Consider the following 22569-nt stretch of genomic DNA (forward strand, 5'->3'; position numbering starts at 1 on the left):
GGGAAAGTGACAGCTCATTCTCTGGGCTATAGTGAAGAAAAAAGAAGCTGGTAATTACGTTTAAAAAATGGCAATGACATATAGGCAGCCAGTCACTGTATACACTGCTCCTCTCCTGCCTTTAACCGCCCCCCACACCTCACATCTGCAGTACACACAGTCCCCTGTATTGGCTACATTTTTCCTATCGGCAAAATGCCGATAGAGCTATTTTCGGCCGATGTCTTTCGGCGGCTGAAATTTCTGTGCATCCCCAATATGAATATGAAAATGAATATTATACAAAGATTTTACAAAATCTCAGAACACAAAAACATTGGTGAGGTGACTATTCCATTCCTCCCAGTTTACTTAAAAATGTTTAAAATTTTAATTTGGTCAGTCTTGGCAATTGTAAGTCTTGGTCAGCTTGCCCAGTCATTGTTTTGATTTACACACTGTTTGGAGTTAGGAGTTATTCAAGGAACCAGAAAGTCTTATTTGGTGTGTCTTACTTTCATTAATATAAATAAAAAAAAGAAAGAAAAGCAACCTTTGAATATTGTCTTTCATTTATTTGGAAAAGCTTAAGTTTGTTACATTATTATTATCATACAATGAGATTGAAAAAAAATCTCAGAACATACAAAAAAAAAGTGAGGCGACTATAGCTTGGAGCTCAGTTTACTTCTTAGATTTCTCATATTTTGACTTGTTCTGTCTCAACAGTTCTAATTCCTGTTCAACTTGCCCTGACATCATTTGGTTCAACCTCCTGGAATGATCCTGATTTGCCAATTTCCCGATTCCAGTCTCTGCCTCCTCAATGCACATTGTCAGAAGTTTCAGGACATTTGCGTCGGTCTCTCTAGTTCGTTGCTGGTTATTTTCAGTGTAATTTTCCATGGCCACAAAGCGATTGCAACCAAATTCTACAAATTTGCCCTCAATTTGCTTCCAATTCCCCGAGTTACAGTTTGTGATCACAACAATAGGTTGGATGCCTGTAAATCAAAATGACATTTTTTATCAGATTACAGAGTATGTTCATTGTCCTTATTTTGAAGAGAAATATGGTTGTTTGTATCCAAACCAAGCTCCCATTTCTCTCAAAAACTTAAACACTAAAGTAACTTATTAGCTACCAAAATATTTATTCCCAAAGTACAAGACTCAATGTTTGTTTTTATTCTCTAAATTGTCCTAAGAACATTAAGAAATTTGGTAAGTCTGAGTAGCAAAACTAGTGATGAATCCATTACATATATACATACATATACTGCTCAAAAAAATGAAAGGAATACTTTTTAATCAGAGTCTAGCATCAAGTCAATGAACCTCCTGGGATATTGATCTGATCAGTTAAGTTGCAGGGGGAGTTGTTAATCTGTTTCAGCTGCTTTGGTGTTAATGAAATTAACAACAGGTGCACTAGATGGGCAACAATGAGACAACCCCCAAAACAGGAATGGTGTTACAGGTGGAGGCCACTGACATTTTTTTCCATACTCATCTTTTCTGACTGTTTTTCACTAGTTTTGCATTTGGCTAGGGTCAGTGTCACTACTGGTAGCATGAGGCCATACCTGGACCCTATGGAAGTTGCACAGGCAGTCCAACTCCTCCATGATGGCACGTCAGTATGTGCCATTGCCAGAAGGTTTGCTGTGTCTCGCAGCGCAGTCTCAAGAGCATGGAGGAGATTCCAGGAGACATGCAGTTACTCTAGGAGAGCTGGACAGGGCTGTAGAAGGTCCTTAACTCATCAGCAGGATCGGTATCTGCTCCTTTGTGTAAGGAGGAACAGGATGAGCACTGCCAGAGCCCTACAAAATGACCTCCAGCAGGCCACTGGTGTGAATGTCTCTGACCAAACAATCAGAAACAGACTTCATGAGGGTGGCCTGAGGGCCCGACGTCCTCTAGTGGGCCCTGTGCTCACTGCCCAGAACCATAGAGCTCGAATGGCATTTGCCATTGAACCCCAGAATTGGCAGGTCCCCCACTGGCGCCCTGTGCTTTTCACAGATGAGAGCAGGTTCACCCTGAGCACATGTGGGTCACACAGTGGCTAAATAGTTAGCACTTCCACCTGGCCAGAACTAGGGTCATTGGTTCGAATCCCAGCCACGGCACCTCTTGTTGGAGTTTGCATGTTCTCCCTGTGCCTGCATGGGTTTCCTCCAGGTACTCCGGTTTCCTCCCACACTCCAAAGACATGCTGGTAGGTTAATTGGATCCTGTCTAAATTAGCCCTAGTATGTGTATGTATGAATGTGAGTTAGGGACCATAGATTGTACGCCCCTTGAGGGTTAGGGACTGATGTGCTTGTACAATACATATGTAAAGCGCTGCGTAAATTGATGGCGCTTAATAAGTACCTGAAGTAAATAAATAAAAATGTGACAGACGTGAAAGGGTCTGGAGAAGCCGTGGAGAACATTTTGCTGCCTGTAATCGTTCAGCATGACTGTTTTGGTGGTGGGTCAGTGATGGTCTGGAGAGGCATATCCATGGAGGGACACACAGACCTCTATAGGCTAGACAATGGCACCCTGACTGCCATTAGGAATCGGGATGAAATCCTTGGACCCATTGTCAGACCCTACGCTGGTGCAGCAGGTCCTGGGTTCCTCCTGGTACACGACAATGTCTGGCCTCATGTGGCGAGAGTATGCAGGCAGTTCCTGGAGGATGAAGGAATTAATACCATTGAATGGTCCCCACGCTTGCCTGACCTAAATCCAATAGAACACCTCTGGGATGTCATGTTTCGGTCCATCCAACGCCGCCAGGTTGCACCTCAGACTGTCCAGGAGCTCAGTGATGCCCTGGTCCAGATCTGGGAGGAAATACCCCAGGACACCATCCGTCGTCTCATTAGGAGCATTCCCCGACGATGTCAGGCATGCATACAAGCACATGGGGGCCATACAAACTACTGAGGACCATTCTGAGTTGCTGCAATGACATTTCAGCAAAATGGACTCGCCTGCTGTATGGTTTTTTTACTTTGATTTTCAGGGTGTCTTTGAATTCAGTCCTCTGTAGGTCGATCACTTTCATTTCCATCAAACGATGGGGTATCCTTACATTCCTTACACATTACCCCGTCCATATCAGTATAGAGATCCAGCATGATATTTTTCCCCATTGAGATCTGATGTGTTTTCAAAGTGTTCCTTTCATTTTTTGAGCAGTGTAGCAGGGGCGGACTGACAACTCATGGGGCCCCGGGCAATAGGGGATCATGGGGCCACTGTGTCCTTGTCCAAACTCAAAAAAGCCTATGGAAAAGGTACCAGGGGCATCTCATGGGGCCCCCTACTGACCCCGGGTCTTTGGGCATTGCCCGAGTTTCCAAATGGTCAGTCCGCCCCTGCAGTATAGTTACATACATAGATTGAACCAAAAGACATAATTACCTAGTCTGGTTGAGAAAAGACACAAGTCCATCCAGTTCAACCAATAAAAGGGAAAAAAAAATATACGATTCTATACACACAATCCTATACCCATGGTTGATCCAGGGGAAGGCAAAAAAATCCAGCAAAACATGATCCACGCTGCTCCATTATAGCTGATGATAGCTCAGGAAGTGTTGGTGAGTGGTGCTGTTGGAATCCGCTGTGTGTGTGATGTGCCCTCTGATTTTTATTTCCAATGGCAGTGGCCATTGAGATTGACAACTGACTTATTAGTAAAGGGGCTTCTGGATGCCCCCATGATAAAAGCATAAAAGCATGGGGCCTGGTATGGTTCAGGGGAAAGGTTGCACATTTGCGCCCCTCCGCCCCCCCCCCCCTCATTCCTGGCAAACCAGGTTGCATGCTCAGATTAAGTGTTGTATGGCTTTTTCGAGGTGCCTCACTAAATGGGTGTGAGTATGTGCCCCAGGGAGCGGATCTATGAAAGGCTGGATGATGCTGGCTGTCATTTACCTCAAAAGACTAATGATATTTAGTGGTGAAGAAAAAACACTGCAGTACAGCTCCAGATGAAAGGTAATGCAGGAAATGCTGCTTTTGTATTTTTAAATGCCAAGGCTTTTTTTTTTTTTTTAAAGACCAAACTTCAGCTTTAAGCCTGACCGTTTGTGTGCTCCATTCTATTCATACAAGCTGTAGTTGAAGGCATGTTCACAATTTTTAGATTATTTATTGTATTTAAATTTTGTATACTTTTTTTTTTCATTTAAAGTATAACTAAAGGCAAAAATTTTTTCTGGTTTTGAATAGAGTGGAGAGGAGTTAGAACCCCTGTCAGGTTTTTATTGCTGTTTGTGACTCTTTTAAGGAGACTCATCTTTTCTATTTGTTATGCTTACCATTATTACTGAAAATAAAAGAAAACCCCAGATTTTGGTTTCTGCCCAGAAAAGCAATAGAAGGAATATCTCCCACAGGGGACGCTAGTACTGGTGAACTGGGGGTCCTGAAAGAATTTGCTTAATTTGCAGGGATTTCTTCTTGCTTCCCATTTGGCTATGGGACAGGAAGGGAATGGAAATCTCTGCAATGGGACATGGATGACGAAAACAAATCTGACAGGGGCTATCACCCGCCCTTGCTCTATCCAAAAAATGAATGAAAAAAAAGTTTTTCCTATAGTTCTATTTTAACTTTATTGCTATCACAATGGGGTAACAGTGACAGATCCTCTTTTTGGAGACATCGGGGGTCTGTTAGTCACCTGATATCTCCCCTACCCTCCAAATCAACTAACCAATCACTGTCACTTCCAGGTTCATATGTTACAGAGGAGATGGGGGAATGGATGTTTCTCCATCTCCTCTATGGGAAGTCGCCCGGGCTGTATACATAGAAACGTGATGGCAGAAAAAGACCGAGTGGTCCATCGATTCTGCCCGTTTTGGGTTTTTTTTTTGGGGGGGGGGGTTGTGTGTGTGTTTTCTTTCTTTTTTTTTTTTTGTTTGGGGGTGTTTGTATTTCTTGTTAACTTTTTTGTCTGAGCATGTTTGCAGTTATTTACTGTTAACTGGCTCACTACCTCTGCTGGAAGTTTATTCCAAGCATCAACTACTCTTTCAGTAAAATACCACAGTCCTGGGCTTCCTGAAGGCGCAGGAAAGCCTGGGAAACAATGAATATATCAGCAGGAATGGGGAGGGAGGGGGCAGCATTTCACAACACTCTAAAAGTGATCACTTTTGCAAAACAGCCAATTGTCAGCTGAAAAAAAAAAGCTGGAAAGATCATGGCTGCAGCTGCAACCATTATCTTGTAATGACCAATTGCTGACAGGATGTGTTAATATGTACGTCAGTTAGCCAGTGTTTAGACAATAGCAGGATACAGGAAAATCTGACAATGTTCGCGGTCACACTGATTTGTATTGTCAGGAAGTGAATGGTTTGGGATTACCTGTGATTTGGTGCACACTGGTGAAGATTTTTTGGATCTCAGAACCATCCATAGAATTCCATCCACGTTTACAACTGAAACAGGAAAGAAAAACTTTGCAATTTTGTAATTCAAGTAAAAAAAACAACAAAGAAAAATTCCCAGCTCAATTACCAACCAGCCTGCAACAAGCCAAATTAACCTGTCTTATGGATCATGTTAAAACCAGGGGTTTAGTTTGCACACTTGAAAATATATGCGTAAGCTGCAGGGTCACAGATCCCTGTGAATCAATGAACTACCACGTGCTGTTCAGTTCATTCTTTTCTTCCTGTCAGTATGAAACTGTCTGCTTGTATGAGGTACAAGCAGACTGATTACAATGAAAGTCTGCAGGAGACCTGCATGGCACCAGCAATCTACTGATTGCTTGTGCAATGCTTCACAGGCTCCTAAAACAAAAAATAGTAAATGCACATTTTTTTCTACATGCAAAAAATGTGCATTTACTAGGGTTGTTGGTTCGAATCCCAACCACAGCACCACGTGCCTGGAGTTTGCATGTTCTCCCTGTGCCTGCGTGGGTTTCCTCTGGGTACTTTGGTTTCCTCCACACTCCAAAGACATGCTGGTAGGTTAACTGGCTCCTCTCTAAAACTGGCCCTAGTATGTGTATGTATGAATGTGAGTCAGTGGTGTATTTAGGTTTTGTGCTGCCCTAGGACACACAAAAATCAGCCGCCAGGCCCCCCCCGACACTAACCAACTCCACATCACCCCCCTGCACCCTCACATACCCCCCATCCCCCCCATGGAGAGAGCCTGACAATGATCAACAACAACCAACCAATGCCTCCTTCCCCGGGCGAGAGAGCCTTCCACTATCCCCATTCATCCGCCACCACAAAACCCCCCCACCCAGAGAGAGAGAGAGACAGACACTCACCTTCGCAGCTCCAGATATACCCGGGAACGAGATTCGGGGTCTACATACACAGTCAAGCAGCCGCAGTCTCTCACAGATCCCACCTGGTCCCCATGCCACCCCCCCCCCCCCGAAAAATGCCGCCCTAGGGAAATACCTTGTTAGTCTTGTGGTGAATACATCCCTGATATAAGTTAGGGACCTTAGATTGTACACTCCTTAAATAAAATAAATAATTAATTTTGTAAAAGGTTGAACTTATCGTTTAAAGCAAACAAAATCCTGCTCACACAGGCCCTTAGTGTGAGGGTTACAGAAGAGATTGGTGTGAGAGTCAGGATTACAATGAGTAGTGTAAAGGTTAGTATCAACATTACAGAAACAATAATGCTAGGTTTACAGGGGGTGAGGAATGGGTGAGTGTTAGCCCTACTGAATGTAACTTTGAAATTGTGCTACTTCACTTGAAGTAGCGTGATTTCAAAGCTGCAGGTCAGTGCAATTTCATGTGCTGCTTCCTGACATCTGTGCGACTTCATGCACAGATGTCTATGCAAGGAGCACCTGAAATTGCCAAGAAAAATACAGCAAGTATTTTCAAAATTGGTGCAAACTGATCCATTGCTGACCGGAACTGTCAAATTGCATGGCAAGTCACTAGTGGTGTGAACCAGGGCTTAGGGTTACAGGGAGGGTTATTGTTATGTTGCTGGAAGGATTACTGTAAGGGGAAGTCTTAGGTTGGGGCATCACTCTCAACTATAGGACCTTGGTGCTAAAATGTTAAAATGTAAAGCGATACTAAAGGTTAATTTTTTTTCTTTGTAAAATAACAAACATGTCTATACTTACCTGCTCTGTGTGGTGGTTTTGTACAGAGCAGTCTGGATCCTTCTCTTCTTGGGTCCCCTGCAGACTCTCCTGGCTCCTCCTTTCTGTTGGGTTCCCCCATAGCAAGCAGCTTGCTATGGGGACACCCGCTGCTCCATGTTTCCATTCACACACAGAGCCGTTGCTTGGCCCCACCCCCTCTTTCCTCATTGGCTGACTGGCTGTGATTGACAGCAGCAGGAGCCAATGGCTCCCGCTTGCTGTCTCAGCCAATGAGGAGGCAGATACCCAGGACAGCCGAGGCTGTCATGCACATCGCTGGATCTCGATGGGGCTCAGGTAAGTAATGAGGGAGCTGGGGGCACTGCCACACAGAGAAGGTTTTTTACTTTTATGCATAAAATGTATGAAGGTAGAAAACCTTGAGCCTTTACAACCACTGGGGGGGAGACTTGAGCATGACCCTTTAAGCGATTTTTGATGCTGTAATGGCTATACTCTGCAACATAAAACCATGTGTTAGGAAATGTATTTTCTTACTACATACATACCTGTAAACAAACACAGGAACAATGAATTCCTCTTGTTGAGTTTGATGCTGCTGCTGCTTAAAGCACCTCATGGATTCCGTAAAATTGTTCTTGTCCCAGGACACTTCTCCCAAGCTCCGCAGCTGCCCTAATGTGGGAGGAGACACACACAATAAGAATACCTGATTGTTTTGTCCAATGCAAAAACTATATAATATTTTTATGAGACTGATAAGACATAACTTAGCATTTAAATTACCAAAATTTCATCCAAAAACATTTTGACCACATGGCATCCAGCTTCAAAACTTACAGACCAGACATTTTTTAAGAAAGGCACATTTCATGACCTAAAAACCATTATACCCTCAATGAAGACAATCAGGGGCTGTATTTACAAATAGGACACTTCCTGAACTCCCCATAACACAAAAAGGACAACAGTGTATACTATCCAGCGCTCCAGGAATCAAATGCCAAAGGAAAGCCAGGAGAACCAGAACAAAAGGTAGCCTAAGGATAGCGTTTCGGAGATGCAGCCCTCCTCAGATGGGGATATCAACAACTGGAAACGAGCAAACAAGTAGCGCAAACACCTAGTGCATTATCCAAAGTTTATTTAAAATGTTAAAAGGAAAAAAACATACTCACAAACATAGCATGTATGTAAAGCTTTGTAAGACAATAGAGATGACCACAATAATAGGCAGGGTATCCGACTGTCAGTGTGGTCGACTTGATGCGTTTCGGGGATGACGAATCCCTTTCCTCAGAGCTTATATCAACAGACGTTATACACATACACTCAATATTTGAATCTTTGGGGGAGGTTTACTATAACTGAAGCACTCAGAAACTGGTGCAGCTGTGCAAGGTAGCCAATCAGCTTCTAACTTCAGCTTGTTCAGTTACGCTTTGGCAAAAAAAACTGGAAGCTGATCAGTTTCTGTGCAGAGCTGCACTGGATTTTGCACTCTCCAGTTTTAGTAAATAACCCCCTCTGTGTTCATCGACTGATTTTGTACCACACCTGATATCATTACTATACATAGGTCTGACCCAATCCAGATCCCCTAGTGACAAAACCTACTCTCAAGAATGGGAAACCAATCTCAACCTAAATCTTAAAGTCAGTTATTGGGAGTCTATCAACATCTCTATCAACACCAAGGAGACTGACTACAATCTCACGCCCCAATGGTACTGAACCCCTACAGCGCTACATCAATTATCCATGGACATCCCAGACAATTCCATGAACTGCAGGGTACCCTTATCCACCACTAGTGGTAGTGTTTACTGATACAACCATTCTGGATTGAGATATATCACCTCATTACCAAAATTACTGACATCACATTGCCCTATCACTCTGCCCCATTTCCATTACATCGCACTATCATGACCATGAAACAATACAAATGCTCATTTGCTACACACAGCTAATCCTTAATTCCACAGTTGTCGAAATCACAACATCTGCCAATCATTTTAGAACAGTTTTCCTGGACATATTCAATCACCACCATGAAAGAGCTAATTCACATTTACCAAGATAACATGATCCACTTCCTCCTGACCTGAAACTAATGGCATTTCTATAAATATGCCGCTTCTTCTCAACACATAGGGGGATATTTACTAAATCTGGAGCATTCAGAATCTGGTGCAGCTGTACATGGGAGCCAATCAGCTTCTAACTTCAGCTTGTTTAATTAAGCTTTGGCAACAAAACCTGGAAGCTGGTTGGTTGCTATGCAGAGTTGCACCAGATTTTGCACTTTCCAGTTTAAGTAAATAACCCCCATAATGTACCCCCTCCTCCGCTTCCTATACCTTGATCACTTTTCAGAAAATAAAGGACTAGAACCAAAGCAAACCCAACAAGACGTTCTATGGTCCACAATCTTCTCAGGAAGATTGCCAGTATATCCTAATGCAGCCTGATTGCAGACAGATGTCTGGGGTAGCTGGGTCTTCACCAGTCCCCCCCCCCACCAGAGTCTCCCTCATACCCCCCAATTCTCTCCCCGAACACCCCCCTTCCCATTCCCTGGACCACCATATTTTTACTACAAGATTTTTATGTTCTTTGCCTCTGTCTTCCTTCCCCTCCTAATTAGTACATCTTCCATATCCCACAAATCCTATTATTCCTCTTCTGCTCACGTGCCCTCATCTCACCCACCACCCACCAGGTCATTCTCATATATCTGAATGAACACCCAGAACCTCATCAGCAGACTTTGATATCTAGAGTATTTCTTCCATGTTCCCTAAACTTCGCGTCTCGGTGGGGGGGCGAAGCAGGATCTGTTGTGCCATTCCCCCCCCCCCCCCTTCCCAACTGCTGTGCCCACACTCATCTAATTGGAATGAGTATTGTAACTGCAAAATCCAACTTGCACTGTAAATGATACATCTGGAATATAAATGTGACTATCAATGCAATGGTGATCATGTGTGTTATTGTCAATCTCGTTTTAATGTAACTCCTTGCACTGATGAGAGTTTCTTGTTAAAAACGTTTTGAAACATTCCCAATAAAATATCTTGGAAAAAAAATTGCAAAATCCCATATAACCCAATCAACAATCATCTCACCATATCACACTGGTGAGAGACCAGATATAGGGAATGCGGGGTCATTGGTTTAGTAACACTTTCATTATATTTTTATTCAATAGGCCTGAATAAACAGTAAAGTTTGCAAAAACTACAGGGTATGTTCCCAGAACAGAGAAAATGCAGGATATCTGTAACATTGCTGGCCTGGAAAAACAAATAACGCAAAACAAGTACATACATGGTTACATAGCTTGCAAAGTTGTATTAAGACACCAGTCTATCCAGTTCAACCTGAGTGTGTGTTTATGTTACTACCATTTTCAATATCCCTGTACATTGAGTTTTCTGAGAAACACATCTAAATGTTTTTTGAGTTTATCTACATTCCCAGCTGTGGAAGGGAGTTTCACATCCTTACTGCTCTAACAGTAAAAAACCTCTTACGCAGTTTAGGACTGAACAGCTTCTCATTCAATTTCATTGTGTGGCTGTGTGTCTTCTTTAGAGACCTTAGGGTAAATAATTTTTCCCCAATGCTAGAGTCACCATTTAAGGATTTGTATATAGCTCTCTTATCCCCTCTTAAAGCGGAGTTCCAGCTGAAAAAAAATAAAATAAAAGTCAGCAGCTACAAAAACTGAAGCTGCTGACTTTTAAAATACAGACACTTACCTGTCCCTTGGTTCAGAAGTGTCCTCACTACCTCTGGTTTCACCGGCCGTCTTCTCTCCCTGGCACACACAACTTTAGCGCAGACACCCGGTTGTGACAGCTTGCGGCTTCACAGCCGGGTGCCCACTGCGCATGTGAAAGAAGCGCTGCACTTCTTGAATGGCCCCATAGTCTTCTAGGACCTGTCATGTGTCCCAGAAGATTACGGGGAGTCTTCTGTCCTTGACTGGTGCTGTTCCCAGCCTATATAATGAAGTACTGTTGGCCAATCACGCAGTCCTGAGGAAGTCACGAGGTTACGTGACGCAATGCGTCGACGGCATAGCGCAGTGATGTATTTCCGGCGTGACGCCATCTTGGAACATCTTATTTTCATGCTATACACCCAGCACATGGGGAGAATGCCTTGATATCTACTATGGAATGTGAGTTTACATCTTGGCTTATTTCTATTTACTAATAAAGCGGTTTTACACTATGGAGAATATGTTCTTCTCTTGTTCTATGGGCAACTGAGCAATTATCTATGTGAGAGTACCAATTCATCTACAAACCAACCAGTCCAGAGGGATTTATCGCAGTGGTGACAGTTGACTCCAGTGAGTTTGTTCCAGCTACCAGGCCATAAGGAGTGTTTTTCGCAGAGATGGTCCAGAGGTGATCCAAAAGTGCTTTGTGGCCCTGTGGGGTCGTGAAGTGGAGGTGAGAGGCCATTGCAGCCATTTTTGGATCACATTTTACACCTTGCATGACCAGGAGGAACGCAGCACTGAGTGTATATGCACTCACAGATATTGGACTTATTGCACTGTTCTATATTATGTCATATTAGTTATTTGGTTTTTACACTGAGTGTGTGAGTTTTGATCCCTCTGTAGGGATTCACCTAATTTTGTATTGTGTTCCATATCGGGTACCAGGGGTCACATTATATGCATCCCTATGATGACTGGGGTCACCATTTAATATATAGGTCACTATATTTGGTCCATCATCAGGACCTTGTATGTTTTTCATAGCACTTTGTGGTCACTTATTATTATTATTATTATATATTGTATAAGCGCTACATCATTTTTACTTTATTTTATCTTTGAAACCTATTAGTACAGGATTAGATGTTATCTGCTTTTTAGTTACTTTTAGGTTTTCTACATAAAGAGCGCAGGAGGATTTTCTGATTTTATTTGCTGCTAAACTGTTGTTTTTTAACCTCCAGCAGTCAGTTTCCATTGTTCAGAAGAGTTTTCCAAACGCCCCGTGTACATGAGCCCTAAGAGAGGGGCTTTATCTTCCAAAGAATTTGTATTTCAGCCCATCCAGTCCTTTTGATTGCACAGCTCTGCCACACAGCACAGCCCTGTCTGACAGAACAGAAGGCTGGATTCTCCTGTGCTGCAGTTCAGTAACGTATAGGTCTTGCCCCTTCCTCACCCTGTGACTGCACATGAAAAGGAGAAGTGGCAAACCAGTGGGACTGTAAGAGGCTAATACCAGGTCACATTTAGGCACTTATTTCATACTGTGCCAACCATTTCATACAGTATTTTACCTACTGTACATTATTATCAGTCCCCGAGTATTAAGCCTGGTACACACGGACCGAAAATTGGCCGAAATGATTACCTTAGTGCTGACAGGAGGAAGTGCTAACCATTTAGTCACAGGAACTGGACGATTAACCACTTAGTTCACCAGCAACTGGACGACTTTCTGTCTGTGTGTACAGTTGCTCGTCCAACAGAAGCCAGTTTTATGACCTGCTTCGGTCTTACTGGCAATCTGGAAAACCAGGAGTCGATTGGCATCTGATCAGCCCTGGCAGTCAATGGCTGTGATCATTGACCGGTGTGCTCTGGCTGTCAGAACAGAGGAGCCAGTGGAAAAAGAAACTCATAATGTGTACCAGACATTAGGCTCCTATCCCACACATACTAGAGTCAATTTAAATTACATTTCATGAATATACAGCTGTGCCTTTTATATTATTTATTACAGGCATTTATAGAGTGAAAACAATTTACGTAGCACTTTACATATTGCATAGCTTCATTAGTACCTGTCCTTAAAGTGCTTACAGTATACACCCCCTATCTCACATATACTGGGGCCAGTTTAGATAGAAGCCAGGTTACCTACCAGCATGTCTTCAGCATATGGAAGGAAACCCATGCAAGCACAAGGAGAACATGCAAACTCCATGCAGATAGTGTCCTGGCCAAGATTCAAGCTAAGGACCCTAGGACTGCAAGGCAGAAGTGCTAATCACTAGCCCACTGTGCTGCCCTTATATCTGCCTGGAGTTGGGCTTTAAAACATAACATAATTAAAACACATGTTGTCCACTCAAAACTAAAAAATCAAGTTGGCTTTTTTCGGAGTTCTACTTTAAAGTGGATCTAATGGTAAAACTTTATTTTGGAAGGAGTAAAGGAGGGTTGAAACCCTTGTCAGGTTTTTTTGCCATATGCATCCCATTGGGGAGATTTCCCTTCACTTCCTGTTCCATAGTCAAAATCATCAGGGTCACCAAAACTGGTGTCTCTATTGGAAAATGTCCCCTCTATTCCTTTTCTGGGGACAACCTAAAATATTGGATTTTCTTTTACTTTCAGTGATAATGATCACCAGGTCAAATAGAGAGGGTGAATCTCCTAAGAGGGGCCCAGGAAATAATACAACCTGACAGGGGTTTCAAGCACTCTTCACTCTGTCCAAAACTAAAAAGGTTTTGCCTTTCATGACACTTCAATGGAGTGCTGAGAGTGGCTTATTACACTATGATATACTCACTGAACTGAGCATTGATCTCCAACTTCTCAGCTTCATTCAGCTTATTAAGCCCTCGGTTGTCCACCATGACCAGCTGGGATGTCAGTTCATATTGCTGTCTGGCTGTGGTCACTTCCTCATGGGTGGGTGCAGATCGTGCCAGGTCCTGGTATGCCTGATTCCTCATTACACATAGGCAGGAGTTAATCATGGCAGATTTCCCGTGTCCTGCCATTCCATATACCTGCAGTTGAACTTTCTGAATTCCATGTTTGGGATTTTGCAGAGTGTGACCTGCAACATAGCCCAGGATCCTCTCCATCTGATCCATTCCCACGTACCTAATGAGCAACAAAGAGAAGTAATAAACACTCCAAAGACAGCGACAAGCTGAAAGAAACTGTAGAGAATGTAGTTACACAAACCTTTATGGAAGGCAAAACTGAAAGTAAAGTCGACAATGAAAGGACATGGACCGTAGGGGCTGGGAGTAGAAGGATTGTGAAATTCTGTTGTCGAGAATGTTGACAGTTTGTTCTGCAGAATTCAACAATAATTTTCTCAAAGTAGATGACATTTAGTTTCCTAAAACACTGTGTATCATAAACAGCTGCCATTTTTTTTCAATTATGAAAAGGTATTCCTCTTTTTCCTCACCCTCTTTGCAGCCAGTGCCAGTCTATGTGTGTGTTTAAAGTGATACTATACCCAGGACCCTGCATTCACTATATCTGGTCTCCCCGGACCCTGCATTCACTAAATCTGGTCTCCCAGGACCCTGCATTCACTAAATCTGGTCTCCTAGGACCTTGCATTCACTATATCTGGTCTCCCCGGACCCTGCATTCACTATATCCGCTCTCCCCAAACCCTGCATTCACTATATCCGCTCTCCCCGGACCCTGCATTCACTATATCTGGTCTCCCCGGACCCTGCATTCACTATATCCGGTCTCCCTGGACCCTGCATTCACTATATCTGCTCTCCCAGGACCCTGCATTCACTATATCTGCTCTCCCTGGACCCTGCATTCACTATATCTGGTCTCCCCGGACCCTGCATTCACTATATCTGGTCTCCCCGGACCCTGCATTCACTATATCTGGTCTCCCCAGACCCCGCATTCACTATATCTGGTCTCCCCGGACCCTGTATTCACTATATCTGGTCTCCCCAGACCCTGCATTCACTATATTTGGTCTCCCAGGACCCTGCATTCACTAAATCTGGTCTCCTAGGACCTTACATTCACTATATCCACTCTCCCAGGATCCTGCATTCACTATATATGGTCTCCCGGGACCCTGCATTCACTATATCTGCTCTCCCCAGACCCTGCATTCACTATATCTGCTCTTCCAGGACCCTGCATTCACTATATCTGGTCTCCCGGGACCCTGCATTCACTATATCCGCTCTCCCCAAACCCTACATTCACAATATCCGCTCTCCCCAGAACCTGCATTCACTATATCTGCTCTCCCTGGACCCTGCATTCACTATATCTGCTCTCCCCGGACTCTGTATTCACTATATCTGGTCTCCCAGGACCCTGCATTCACTATATCTGGTCTCCCCGAACCCTGCATTCAGAATATCAGGTCTCCCCGGACCCTGAATTCACTATATCTGGTCTCCCCGGACCCCGCATTCACTATATCTGGTCTCCCCGGACCCTGTATTCACTATATCTGGTCTCCCCGGACCCTGTATTCACTATATTTGGTCTCCCAGGACCCTGCATTCACTATATCTGGTCTCCTAGGACCTTGCATTCACTATATCTGGTCTCCCCGGACCCTGCATTCACTATATCTGCTCTTCCAAGACCCTGCATTCACTATATCTGGTCTCCCGGGACCCTGCATTCACTATATCCGCTCTCCCCGGACCCCGCATTCACTATATCTGGTCTCCCAGGACCCTGCATTCACTATATCTGGTCTCCCGGGACCCTGCATTCACTATATCCGCTCTCCCCGGACCCTGCATTCACTATATCTGCTCTCCCCGGACCCTGCATTCACTATATCTGCTCTCCCAGGATCCTGCATTCACTATATATGGTCTCCCGGGACCCTGCATTCACTATATCTGGTCTCCCGGGACCCTGCATTCACTATATCTGCTGTCCCCGGACCCTGCATTCACTATATCTGCTCTCCCAGGATCCTGCATTCACTATATATGGTCTCCCGGGACCCTGCATTCACTATATCTGGTCTCCCAGGACCCTGCATTCACTATATCTGGTCTCCCGGGACCCTGCATTCACTATATCTGCTCTCCCCGGACCCTGCATTCACTATATCCGCTCTCTCCCCGGACCCTGCATTCACTATATCTGGTCTCCCCAGACCCTGCATTCACTATATCCGCTCTCCCCGGACCCTGCATTCACTATATCTGGTCTGCCCGGACCCTGCATTCACTATATCTGGTCTCCCCGGACCATGCATTCATTATATCCGGTCTTCCAGGACCCTGCATTCACTATATCTGGTCTCTCACAGTACAAACAACATGGAAATGCAGATATTTTAGTAAATATAAACTGCTAAATACCTTTTCTCATGAGCAGCATATAGCAGTCTCCATATAGCAGTGATCACATGCACTCTCCCAAGAAAAACAGAAAACCTCTCTAGCAATACACACCAAACTGAGCATGTGCATGTGACTATGGATTCAGTATATATCAGGTGGTCATTTCAACAAAAGAAGGGGCCGAGAAGACAGGATCAAACAGCCTTTTTACACAATGCAGAGGATTAACCCCTTAGGTACCACAGTAAGTATAACAAGCATGCTTTACTGCATCTACAGACTGATTGTACCGTTGTGGGTTTAGTAACACTTTAAGCAGCAGCTGCACATCATTGCTCTGGATTGGATATCAGATGGTGACAATGGTGGACATGCCTGGATAACATGTGTCAGCACAGCTCCTCCTCCTTAGTTGGCTCCTCTGTAGTTAGAGGAACGGGTTGATCAGTCAGGGCTGCTCAGTGTCTCACTGCAATGAAAATAATAACTGGTGCACAGAGGTTCTCACACCCACAAACTGGTATAGGATAATATTGGGACTGAACAATAATTCATGAAGGTCTGTACAGTCCATAGTGCATGTGTGAATCGATGTATAGCTATAAACACCGGCGGCTGCTTTCCTCAGAGTTTGTCCCGCTTACATGTTGCACTTAGATGGCGCTTCCCCCCGTCTTTTTCTTGTATTAGTGCCTCACAGGCTGCTGCTCCAATTGCTTCCTCCTGTCTTCTAGAGTATTCTAAAACCATAGTGGGAGAAAGAACAGAGTGAGTAGCCTAAATATATAGGGGGCTCCAGCCAATCCTTGGGGAAGTTGTCGAGTAGGAAGTGAGAGAGCCAATAGAGTGCAGCCTGGGCAGCAGGGAACAGAGTTCCTGGGTCCAGTCCTATTGGTGGAGACCCCTGTGCAGGGGTTCTGCCCCTGGGGCAGAAGTCTAGAAGGAGCCCTAATGAAGACACCAAGACCCCAGTTAGGGCTTGTCAACACTTGACTTCTTCCCAAATGCCCATATAGCGTTTGACAGGCCTTAGACAGGCATTTGGTGAGCGTTTTTAATGCTTCCCAAACGCTCCCCAAATGCCCTATGCACGGTATTGAGGCGTTTCATTTCATAGCAGTTTTCCAAGCATTAAAACCGCACCACAAACGCCTATAATGAAGTTAATAGTATTAACTCACCGCAAACGCCTCAAAAATGCCCTGCAAATGCTTGCCAGGCGTTTGAGGAGCGTCACCATAGACTTGAATGGGAGACGTTGAAAGGCTTCAACTCCTCCTGACTGGACATGGGGTGTCTATTTTGACGCAATGCTAGCACTTCAGTGTGAACAGCATAATTTTCATAGGCATTTGAGGAGCGTTAAAAACGCCCTTCAAACGCCTGCCTACAAAGCTAGTGTGAACTGAGCCTTAGGAATAGCTGGGGAGCCTGGGTCTGGAGAAGCTCACTGAAGAGAGCCAGGTGGGAAAAACTCCAAATGTCCTATGGTGGAATGAGTCTACATCTACCTCACTTAGAAGAATCTAGTGGATATCCACAGGAAGCAACCGATGATCCTGTGGCTGTGTAAGTGACCCTAGTGCAGGAAAGTCAGTGACTGTGTGTAGCTTTTAACCTCTGGACGTCACCGTCAGCATAGAGATCCAGTAGGACATTCTTTTGTTACAGTTCAGCAAGATAGTGGAGTCCTCAAGTTGTCCAGTTCTTCAGTTTTGAAGTATTCCATGCTCTCTCACCCTATACAAGTTCACCGTTCCCAGTGAAAACCCAAAAGGAAACCCCTAGACTGTTCCATGGTGCCAATGGAAGGTAAAAAAATTGTGCCTGGCTGCGTGTGCTCTAAGTGAGGGAAATAGGACTAAATTCTCCAGCGGCTATTTAAGGGGTGCTCTACAAATGCAAGAGAACAATTTGGAGACGGTTGTCAGTATATACTAAACAGTATAACAAAGACAATACAAGCTTAACAATATCTTCTAGCCAAACACAATCACAAATATCAGAATAATGTATATGTGACCTAAATAAAATCAAGAGGCTCTGTCTATGTGACTGGCCATTGGGGTCTCAAACACAGTCTGTTGGGCTCTGGATCTCCTGTTGGAGAACTCTGGGTGGTAATAAACAGGCATAAACTTGGATGGCAAATAGTTTTCTCATTGGGACAGTTGGTGCAGGTCCATCATTTGCTGGCCAGGCAGAGGTCACAACACATTCACAGGGCTCTCATTTCAAGTCACCGTCAGCTGGATCCTGTGGCCTTGTCTACCTGAATTTAGCAATCTCACTTACACAGAGCGTCTTGTGATCTTCCAGTTGGTGCTGCAGTGACTGTCTCATAGAGTTCATACAGTGAGTCGCTCACTTGGCACCTCCTCCATTCACACAAGGTGTCCTTTGTTTGGCCAAGGGTTGACCATAATGTCATCTGCCCCTCTTCTCCAGCTTGTCCACATCTTACTGTTGCTCTATATATTCTATACAGGTTTTTGGATCCCCTGTGAGTGCTCAATGCATAGAAAGCCAAGATCTCAATCATCAGCCCAGACCAAAGCATTTGTGATTCTCATTGATGTCCAGATGCTCACAACATTTGAAGGTCTCAGCCCTGACCCTACTAACAACATATAAGCCTCAATATTTTCCCCTGTGTGCAATCAAGAAAGACTACTACTATTTTCACAGCTGGAGGATTCTACCACCAGCGTGCTCCCAGGGAGCGTGCACAAGCAGGGGGTGGGGAGGCCGTTTATAAATGGCCACCCACCGCTGCACTGCCACCGTCCGGCCGTTTATATACAACGGCTGGACGGGAGGTGGTTAAAACTTTTTTTTTTTTTTGGATGGTGTGCTGAGGGGTTAGAACTCCATTACATTTTTTTATTACTGTCTATGTCACTACTGTGGATATTTGCCCTCTTTTTTTTTTGTCCTGGTGACCACAATCAGCAGGACTCAAAGTGAAGGAGGATCCAAAGTGTTGAGTTGTCACTGGAATGATAATATAGAAAAACTCTCCCATGGGAATTCATTTTTCTTATGTTGGAGATGTTTATTCCCGGTCCTTTTGTGTCTACAAGACAAATATTGGAAAATCTCCACAATGGAACACAGGTGTCTAGAAGAAAAATCTAAACAACCATTACCTGCCCTATCCCTAAAGAAAATATATTTTCTGATGTATTCTAAGATATACAGTCATGGCCGAAATTGTTGGCACCCTTGATATTTCTCCAGGAAATCATGTATTTCTCACGAAACGTATTGCATTAACACATGTTTTGCTATACACATGTTTATTCCCTTTGTGTGTATTGGGACAAAACAAAAAAAGGGAGGAAAGAAAGCAAATTCGACATAATGTCACACAAACCTCCAAAAATGGGCTGGACAAAAGTATTGGCACCCTTTCACAACTGCGGATAAATAAGAATGTTACAAGCATGTGATGCTCCTGTAAACTCACCTGGGGCAAGTAACAGGTGTGGGCAATATAGAAATCACACCTGAAAGCAGATAAAAAGGAGAGACGTTCACTTAACCTTTGCATTGTGTGTCTGTCTGTGCCACACTAAGCATGGACAACAGAAAGAGGAGACGAGAACTGTCTGAGGACCTGAGAACCAAAATTGTGGCAAAATATCAACAATCTCAAGGTTACAAGTCCATCTCCAGAGAACTAGATTTGCCTTTGTCCACAGTGCGCAACATTATCAAGAAGTTTGCAACCCATGGCACTGTAGCTAATCTCCCTGGTCGTGGACGGATGAGGAAAATTGATGAAAGATTGCAACGCAGAATAGTCCGGATGGTGGATAAGCAGCCCCAAACATGTTCCAAAGACATTCAAGCTGTCCTGCAGGCTCAGGGAGCATCAGTGTCAGCGCGAACTATCCGTCGACATTTAAATGAAATGAAACGCTATGGCAGGAGACCCAGGAGGACCCCACTGCTGACACAGAGACATAAAAAAGCAAGACTACAGTTTGCCAAAATGTACTTGAGTAAGCCAAAAGCCTTCTGGGAAAACGTCTTGTGGACAGATGAGACCAAGATAGAGCTTTTCGGTAAAGCACATCATTCTACTGTTTACCGAAAACGGAATGAGGCCTACAAAGAACAAAACACAGTACCTACGGTAAAATATGGTGGAGGTTCAATGATGTTTTGGGGTTGTTTTGCTGCCTCTGGCACTGGGTGCCTTGACTGTGTGCAAGGCATCATGAAATCTGAGGATTACCAAAGGATTTTGGGTCGCACTGTAGGGCCCAGTGTCAGAAAGCTGGGTTTGCGTCCAAGATCCTGGGTCTTCCAGCAGGACAATGACCCCAAACATACGTCAAAAAGCACTCAGAAATGGATGGCAAAGAAGCGCTGGAGAGTTCTGAAGTGGCCAGCAATGAGCCCAGATCTAAATCCCATTGAACACCTGTGGAGAGATCTTAAAATTGCTGTTGGGAAAAGGTGTCCTTCCAATAAGAGAGACCTGGAGCTGTTTGCAAAGGAAGAGTGGTCCAAAATTCCGGGTGAGAGGTGTCAGAAGCTTATTGATGGTTATAGGAAGCGACTGATTTCAGTTATGTTTTCCAAAGGGTGTGCAACCAAATATTAAGTTAAGGGTGCCAATACTTTTGTCCAGCCCATTTTTGGGGTTTTGTGTGACATTATGTCATATTTGCTTTTCTGCCTCTGTTTTATATTTGTTCCAATACATACAAAGGGAATAAACATGTGTATAGCAAAACATGTGTTAATGCAATACCTTTTTTGTGTGAAATACTTGATTTTCAGGAAAAATATCAAGGGTGCCAACAATTTCGGCCATGACTGTAGGTGAATCTTACAAGGAGAATGGCACTCAGGATCCTCAGGCAGTGGTTCCTCTTAGTTACTGCTGAGATTGACGGTGCAGACAGCAGGATATTAAGGACCTGTGTCGACAGACTTTTGATGGCGTCCTGTGGGTTTTGCATTTCCATACATGTCTATGAGAATACAAAGGCTAACTCCAAGACAAAGGCACCAGTCAATGAATTCTGAGCAATTTCAGAAGTGTTTCGAGCTGAGGTCAAACTGATGCCATCAACACAAGCCCAAAGCCTGTGGACACAGACCCATGAGCATCCAATGACTTCTTTGCAGCGGCCATATTATTTTGAAGTTTTATTTAAGCGATGGAGCTACTAATTCAGATGGTACTGTAGTGTGGTTACCTTTACCAAAATGTTTCCAAATCTGCACCTTAGATATTGTATCTGGTCTGTTCAACATCACCAAAATCTAGTAATTAGTTCTACATTGATTCTACTTGCTTCAACCACAACAACATATATGTCTGTTACTGTAATCACTATCTTAATGTACCGTTTAATGTCTGGGTTGTTAAATTTGTCATGATAACAACTCTTTCTGTTTATATTGTCTCTAACACATAAAACATACTAAAAGGTAAAGTTTATTCTTATTATCGTAAAGCCTAACTTCAGCTATTTTTTTAGTTATGGATAGAGTGGAGAAGAGTTAGAGTAAATCTACGGCCAAAAAAAAATGTTGTTTCAGTTTTGAACAGAGTAGAGAATGGTTAGTGGAACTTTAGCCATAGCAACTTGATAGAAAATAATGTTCTTTAGCAAGCAACATGCAGTGTACACTAATAATAATGCTACCTATATTAGTGTGTGCTGTAGATTGCCTCCAGCATTGTTCCTGTTTCTTCAGCAGCACCAGTAAATCTGATCAGCCTCTAGTGGCCCTGCTTTTAGGTACAGTGCCAAGAATACAGAACAACTGAGCATGTGCAGAGCAGAATGAGACTGCCCATTGCTGGATTTTAAACAGTATAGGGACTTATTTGTAATGTTTTCCATAGCTCTACCTGTAAAAGGGACCATCATGAAGTAATCTATCACATCTTAATTTTCTAACTAAAGTTTCACTTTAAATAACATGCTAATTTTATTGTTTGTTTGTTTTTTTTCATTACCTTGGAGACAAAACAGGAAGTTAAATAAATCTAATCAAGTAAAGGATATCCCCAGCATATTCATTACTTGTGTCTCATTTTGACTTGTTTGGGAAGGATTAGAACTTGAAATGAGACGTGGATGTCCCATTTCCCTCAGCTTATCAGCATATGCAGACTGGAATTCTGTTTAAGGGAATCTAATAGAGAATATTACTTACCTTATTCCATTGTTATTCAGCCTTCCACACCGTCAATTCTAGTATTGGTGACAAGTCCCATGAAGCTCATCCTCTTCGCCATCTGTGTCACCTTCCCTGTCCCCAAGGTCATCATGAATGGTTCAGTGCAGGACTAGTGACCACTGCTGGTCCTGCATTGTACATGCTAATGTTAAGGACCTGTCCACACACCA

The 22569-nt window shown here is 43.7% G+C and overlaps 1 protein-coding gene across 1 annotated transcript; it reads right to left on the reverse strand.

The window, feature by feature from the left end:
• Positions 1-529: 529 nt before the first annotated feature.
• On the reverse strand, positions 530-14074 carry LOC149472071 (uncharacterized). The gene is made up of 4 exons (XM_089693572.1): positions 13663-14074; positions 7651-7777; positions 5365-5438; positions 530-983 (listed from the first exon to the last, which is right to left on the reverse strand). Exons 1-4 carry the CDS (start codon positions 13970-13972, stop codon positions 664-666), a joined length of 831 nt encoding a protein of 276 aa, XP_089549698.1. The 5' UTR covers positions 13973-14074; the 3' UTR covers positions 530-663.
• Between the last annotated feature and the right edge of the window lie 8495 nt (positions 14075-22569).

The sequence above is a fragment of the Staurois parvus genome, unplaced genomic scaffold (genome assembly GCF_062004578.1).
Source record: "Staurois parvus isolate SC_StPar_1 unplaced genomic scaffold, SC_StPar_1.0 ptg000024l, whole genome shotgun sequence".
In the NCBI taxonomy this organism is placed as follows: domain Eukaryota; kingdom Metazoa; phylum Chordata; class Amphibia; order Anura; family Ranidae; genus Staurois; species Staurois parvus.